The sequence below is a fragment of the Gracilinanus agilis genome, chromosome 6 (assembly GCF_016433145.1).
Source record: "Gracilinanus agilis isolate LMUSP501 chromosome 6, AgileGrace, whole genome shotgun sequence".
Lineage (NCBI taxonomy): Eukaryota > Metazoa > Chordata > Mammalia > Didelphimorphia > Didelphidae > Gracilinanus > Gracilinanus agilis.
In genome coordinates, this window is record NC_058135.1 from 166,373,045 (window position 1) to 166,380,533 (window position 7,489).

Consider the following 7,489-nt stretch of genomic DNA (forward strand, 5'->3'; position numbering starts at 1 on the left):
GAGGGAGGGAGGGAGGGAGGGAGGAAGGAAGGAAGGAAGGAAGGAAGGAAGGAAGGAAGGAATGAAGGAATAAAGGAACAAAGGAAAGAAGGAAGGAACGAAGGAACGAAGGAAGGAGGAGGAAGAATGGTCAGATTGGGAACTGTGTTCTTTTGAACTCTGTCTGGATTTGATTTTGTTTGCTTGTCCTGAATTCTCTTCCTCAGATCCAATTATATATTTAAGTTATAAACTCTGAGGTGATGTCATTAATATATAAATCTCAATGAACCATATCAGTTTGTTTTTTAACAGAACTGTGTAAGTTTTTCAGAATGATTCTTTATAAGGGACAAATGGTCAAATTTTCTTGATTTTGTGAATTTAAATTACTTGAAGATTGAAATAATTTATCACTATATTCTATTGCTCCTAGGTTACTTAGCCTCAAACCCAAGGTTTGGATCATTGCCGAAAGTAGCACGTAAGTCTTTTTTTTTTTTTTTGGTAACTTTAAATTTTTTTTCCTTTTTTTATTTAGAATATTTTTCCATGGTTATATGATTCATGATCTTCCCCCCTCCCCTGGCTCTTTCCTCCCCCCCTCCTAAATCCAACAAGCATTTCCACTGGGTTAAACATGTATCATTGTTCAAAACCTATTTCCGTGTTATTCAAAACTGTACTAGAGAGATCCTTTAACATCAAAACCCCAATTATGGAAGGTAATTTGGAACTATGCCCAAAGGGCTTTAAAAGACTGCCTGCCCTTTGATCCAGACATAGCACTGCTGGGTTTATACCCTAAAGAGATATAAGGAAAAAGACTTGTACAAAAATATTTATAGCTGTACTTTTTGTGGTGGCAAAAAAATTGGAAAATGAGGGGATGTTCTTCGATTGGGGAATGGCTGAACAAATTGTGGTATCTGTTGGTGATGGAATGCTATTGAGTTAAAAGGAATAATAAACTGGAAGAATTCCATGTGAACTGGAAAGACCTCCAGGAATTGATGCAGAGCAAAAGGAGCAGAACCAGGAGAACATTGTACACAGAGACAGATACACTGTGGCACAATCAAATATAATGGACTTCTCTACTAGCAGCAATGCAATGACCCAGGACAATTCTGAGGGACTTATGGGAAAGAACGCTATTCACATCCAGAGAAAGAACTATGGGAGTAGAAATACAGAAGAAAAACAACTGCTTGATCACATGGCTCTATGGGGATATGATTGGGGATGTAGACTCTAAACGATCACTCTAGTGCAAATATTAGTAATATGGAAATAGGTCTTGATCAATGACACATGTAAAACCCAGTGGAACTACTTGTTGTCTATGAGAGGGGAGTGGGAGGAGAGGAGGGAAAGAACATGAATCATGAAACCATGATCTTTATCCTTAATATCCTTAATTAATTAAATGGACTTTAAAAAAAAAAACACAACCCTAATCATATCCCTATCGCACTATGTGATCAATCACATTTTTTCTAATGTATTTCCATTTCCACAGTTCTTTCTCTGAATATGAATAGCATTCTTTCTCATAAGTTCCTCTGGACTGTCCTGGATTATTGCATTGCTGCTAGTAGAGAAGTCCATTACATTCATCGGGCCACACTGTATCAGTCTCTGTGTACAATGTTCTCCTGGTTCTGTTCCTTTCACTCTGCATCAATTCCTAGAGGTCTTTCCAGTTCACATGGAATTCCTCCAGTTCTTTATTACTTTGAGCACAATAGTGTTCCATCACCAGCAGATACCACAATTTGTTCAGCCATTCCCCAATCGAAGGACATACCCTGGTTTTCCAGTTTTTTGCCACTGCAAAGAGCGCGGCTATAAATATTTTTGTACAAGTCTTTTTCCTTATTATCTCTTTAGGGCACAAACCCAGCATTAGCACATAAATCTTAAAAGCTAACCAAACAAGAATTCACACTTGGAGGGGGGATCCATCCAGGCAGTCAGCATTTCTTAAGCATTTATGATGTGTCACAACTGTGCCGAGTCCTGGAAATACAAGGATAGAAAACAGCCAGTCCCCACCCTCAAGCATCTTATGTTTTAAGAAGGCAGACATGCAAATGTTAATCATCTTGTTGTGGGAGAGCTTTGAGATAAAACCCTAGGTTTGGGGCAGGTACCCTTTTGTAAGAATGCAAGACTCCAAAAATTAGCTTAAAAACGAAAAAGAGAAATTTATTAATTTGGAAGCAGTGTCAAACAGCTGGGAGATAGTGTGCAGATGGAACACTGCCTCCATGAGGAAATGGGGTCTGGGGTTTTTATACTCCTTTGACAACAGGGGTTACAGGATAAGGGGCAGGGGATTGAATCAGGAATGAGGTAATTCATTGGGTTGGATATATAAGGGCTGTCTGGTGATGGTTTGTGTTCCAAGGGCACAAGGAATGATCTGTGGAATTCAAGAGATGATTGGATTGGTTATTTTCCAGTACTTATCAGGGGGCAATTGGGAGGTACATATCTATGTTAAAAGAAGATCCAGAGGAAAGTGGAAGGGGGAATGTTGCTTTCGGGAATCAGAAAAGAATTTCCTATGTCCTTTTAAACCTGGGACACTTCTGGAGTTTGGGCTGTCCAGAGGGAAACCCTGGGTCCCATGCCAATCTCAGAAGGAAGAAGCGTTTTGATGGTGACTTCTGTTTCTACTAAAGGAAACAACTGTGGAATGGCTCCTAAGGATGGTGGGATTTGAGCTGAATCTTGAAGGGACTGGAAGAGGGAAGTGAGGAATGGGAGCATTCCAGACATCCAGATATAGAGAAAGACACAAAGTCATGGGATAGAAAATTGTTGTGTGAGGAAATACAAGTAGACTCATGTAGCTGGATTGTGGCTGTTAAGCACAAGAAGATAGGAAAGGGAGGAAGGGGCCAGATTGTCAAGGGCTTAAATGCCAAACATAGAATTTTGGAGGTAACAGAGAGTCACTGCAGTTTATCGAGTAGGGAGTAGGGGAATAACCTGGCCAGATCTAAACGCTAAAAATTTACATCCTATTGGCAGAAACATCAAGTGCATTTATAAGCATCAATAGAATAAAAGCAAAATAAATACAGTAGTGTTTGGAAAGAGGACACTCATAGTTGGTGTAATTGGAAAAGACTGTGCTGAAGAAGGGGCTGCTTGAGCTACTTTTTTTCAAAACCTTTACCTTTTTAGTATCAATTCTAAGACAGAAGAGTAGCAAAGCAAGGCAGTGGGAGTTAAGTGACTTGCCCAGGGTCACACAGCTTAGAAGTGTTTCAGGTCATATTTAAATACAGGAGAGCCTTGGCTCTCCATCCAAGCCCTTGCTTGAAGGAAATGAGGGATTCTATGAGGTATAAGGAAGGAAGGGATGCACTGTAGAAACAGGGGATGGAAATGAAGAGGGAAAAAAGCATAAACTGAACCCTCCCTTATTTATTTTTGTTTGTTTGTTTGTTTGTTTGTTGATTTGAGAGTTATTTTTCCGTGGTTACATGATTCATGTTCTCTCCCTCCTCCCTAACTTCCTCCCTCCTGGAGCTGATGAGCAATTCCACTTACACACTTACTTATATGCCAGACCCAGGGTTAGGTTCTGGGATTCAAATACAAATAAACAAGATAGTCCCTGCCCTTAAGGATTTTCCATATGAGTAACAGAGGAAGAATAGTTTGGCTGGAACAAAGAGCACTGGGAGCTATTCAAAGCAGTTAGAAATCCTCAACCACCAAGCAAAGCAGAAATCCACCAAGGACAGTCCTTGGGTCCAGAGGACTCCTTTTTCTGTTCATTAGTTAGTCTATTAAAATGGGCATTTCTCTCCTTGTTGCCTTTATCCAGGTGCTTAGTGCTTTCAGTAGTGTCCCAGTAGAGCCCAGTTAGACATTAAAGAAGCCAAAGTCATCTACTGCATCCCAAGCCATCACCCGCCATCTTGACTTCTGTCTTGCCACTGGACTTCAATGACTCTAGAAGAGAGTGAGGCCAGTGATTTTGTGCAGCTCTGTCTCGATTAAATCCAATTTATTCAAGTATCAAAAGATATCACCAGTGGAGTAATTTTGGTACTCTTTGAGTAAAAGGACAATATTCAACCAACTGATAACTAACATTTGTGTAGAGCCTGGCACTGTGCAAGTATTATTTTATTTGATCCTTACAACAGCCTGCTTTCTTATCCCTATTCTACAGATAAAAAAATTGAGGCAACCAGAGATTAAGTGACTTGCCCAGGGTCACACAGCCAGCATGTGTCTAAGGCCAAACTGAAATACTTCCTGATTCAGATCTTGTGTTTAATTCACCGAACTACCTAGAAGCATGGTCAGAATTTCACTGTATGGCAATCAAGCCAAACACAGGCTCTAAAAGTAGAAGATGTATGTATGTGGGGACTGATTGTGGTATATTTTCTACAGGTTGAGTATGAACACCTAACTTTAGAATAAGATGATATCTGTAATAAAAATCATACATTTTATTAATACTCTGTTATCCACCTTAAGAATCAGAAGTAGAAATAATATGGGAGATAGAGGAAACTTGGGTCATTTCCTTTTTTACATTTTTAAAAAATTTCCATATTGTGCATTCTTGTGAGTAATCTTATAAAAAACCTAAAGCCCAAAGCACAAAACCCAAACAAACAATTGAAAAATCATATACTTTTATCTCTAGTCTGACTCCAACAGTTCTTTCTCTGGAGGTGGACAGCTTCTTTGTCCTAAGTCCCTCAGAATTGTCCTGGATCATAGTATTATCAATAATAGCCAATTATCCCAGCAGATGGAGGCCATTTCAAATCTTGCTGATTATATTCTATCCTTCCTCCTCTTCCCACCAGAACTTGGACTTGCCCTCCTCCCCAGGCTCCTGGCCTCTGAGAGAACAGCTTTCACCATATCTTTCTTAAAACCAAGCCGCCATGCTCCCCGGTATCCTTGCCCCACTTTCCAGCTCTGCCCTTATTCAATTGGGTTGTCTTTCCAGGAACTTCGGAGCAGGGTATCTTACGTGTTTCTATGTATGTCCCCAGAGCTTAGCACAGGGTCTGGTGTATAGCAAGGCCTTCATAAATGCTTTTCCTTTAAGGAGGGCATTTTCTAGAAGGATTGGTAAATCAATTTCTTAAAGAGATGATCACGGCTTCTGCTTTAAAGCAGTACATAGGTAATCGCTGGGTAAGAGTCTGAACCTTAAATCTGTTTTTAAATAGAGGCTAACATTTGATAACCTCTTTTCACAGTTGCTGGTATCTTGGGATTTGGCTTGGGGAAGGTGTCATACATAGGAGCATGCCAAAATAAATTTCACACCATAGAATTCGAACTCCGCGGGGCAGGTTTTGGTCCAGGCCATAACAGGTGAGTGTTTCATCCTGCTGGGGAAAGGAACCAGAAGAGAGAAGGGATAGGGGGCAAGAACTGAATGAGAACTCACCAGTCATTTGAAGCCTTCCAAATAATTTCCAGAAACTCTTTGCCTCCTGCCGGAAATCTGACGAAATCTAGATTGGTCTAGCCCAGGTTTCCTGAAGACTTCTTCTAGCCTGCCCTCCTCCTAATGGCTTCCCTACTTCTAGAAAAGCAGGAGCCTCTGTTTGTGACAAGTACTTGAATATACATTTATTTATTTCATTTGATTCTTTATAAGGGCCTCTGAGTTAGGCAGGCCATTTGAATGTCTCCCTTTTACAGACGCGGAAACCGAGTCTGAGGAGCCGTCATTTGTCCACAATCACATTAACAAACCAGAGCCCACGGAAAGTCAGGCACAACTGAAATGATTGAGCACACACACATACATATTTTATAGAGAGACATTACACATTTTATAAATAGACATTACACATTTTATATACATGTTACATTTATAGGCATATATTACACATTTATGTACATGTTACATGTTTTATATACATATATTACTTGTTTTATGGCCATGCATCACACACTTATATACACATGTTACATGTCTGTATACATGAATTTTATGTGCATGTTACATATTTTATATACATGTTACATGTTTTATATATTGTGTACATGCATCACATGTTTTATATATCACACGATTTATATGCATGTTTGTATATGTGTAATACTTATGCATGTTTTATATACATCTCTACGTGTTTTATATGTATATATTACATATGTTGGTGTGTGGATATATGTGTATACATGTGTACTGTGCATAGTATAAGGTATATTATACATGTTTGTCTATATGTACATTATATATAATATATAAATCTTTGCTGTGTAATGTAGGCATGATTACAATGATCTTAAAATAACTGGACAAAGAAAGGATTAGAAATGACATTTTTTTTTTTTACTTTAGATCAATTTTTGTGTTGTTGCTAAATTGTGTTGGTAAACTGGTTCCATATAAACCAGAAACTACTAGAATTAGTTAATACATATTCATAGCTCCTGGCTTTGGCAGGAGTTCTTAAAACCATGACAGCCCAGAGCCTGTCCCTTAATAGTCTGTCAAAAGCAGAAAGCCTTGAGAGACATGGAACATTGAGCATTCCCCTCTCCCTCCCTTCTTGTTTCCCTCCCTCCCTGTGTCTGTCTGTCTGTCTGTCTCTCCCTTCCTGTCTGTCTGTCTGTCTCCCCCTTCCCTCCCTCCTTCCCTCTCTCAATCTCTCCCTCCTGGCTTTAGGCACTGCCTCCAGACCTGTGAAGATTGCAAGATAAAGCATGAATTGAATCAGAAGAGCGGTTCTCAGGCCTCTGCTTCCTAAGCTGGTGTCTGCCTTCAGAGCCTCCCCAGGCCTTTGAATTTATATATATTTCATGTTCCCTTTGTACCTTCACATGAGATGCATCTACCAAACTGGAATGAAATGGATGCTGCTCTCTACTCGTCAATGCTCATGTTTTGTACATGTGATTCTGTTATTAAATCTTACTATAATGAGATTCTCACCTGAAATATAAGCTTTTAACCTGCATGTTGTGGTTCTTTGGTTTTTGGGTTGTTTTTTTTTAAGTATGTTGGACCAAGATTTACTGAGATGAGATCTTCTCAAGCCTTCCTCTGTCCCATATTGCTCCAGTTGTCAAGTACTCTGATGAAGATGTGATAGGACTGTGTAAAGAGATTGGGGGGGGGGGGGGGAGGCGGGTTAAGGTGGTTAGGCAGAGAAGGAAAAGGATAGGAGATGCCTTTTAAAACCTGAGAACATGGATTTTTTATTTAAGCCAATGGGTGTGTTCTGTTTGGAAAGAACATAGTATGAATGTATTGGACTCTGGACTTTTTAAATGATTTTGTGGCACAATACTCGGGTAGTGTTTTAGAAGTGACTTTTCTCTGTCCTGATTTGAACTTTTGAAAAAGTTTATTCTCTTTGGATAGCCTACTTAATGATGTTCCATCCAGTGCTTGAGCTGCCATCTGTCAGTAAACTTACTTTATTACACTGCTAATGGACTGGAAGGGTTAAAAATAACTTCCAAAATATTTAACTTATTTCCAAGGAAGTAATCT

At 39.4% G+C, this 7,489-nt stretch overlaps 1 protein-coding gene across 2 annotated transcripts in view; it reads left to right on the top strand.

Moving 5' to 3' along the window:
* Positions 1 to 6,950, top strand: part of OCIAD2 (OCIA domain containing 2) — a 25,207-nt gene extending 18,257 nt beyond the window's left edge. For both annotated transcript variants that reach the window (XM_044680427.1, XM_044680428.1), the window contains exons 5-7: positions 416 to 463; positions 5,232 to 5,349; positions 6,659 to 6,950. In XM_044680427.1, coding sequence (XP_044536362.1) covers positions 416 to 463; positions 5,232 to 5,349; positions 6,659 to 6,740 — 248 coding nt within the window. In that variant the 3' untranslated portion in view covers positions 6,741 to 6,950. The remainder of the gene's footprint in view (positions 1 to 415; positions 464 to 5,231; positions 5,350 to 6,658) is intronic.
* The last annotated feature ends 539 nt before the right edge of the window (positions 6,951 to 7,489 follow it).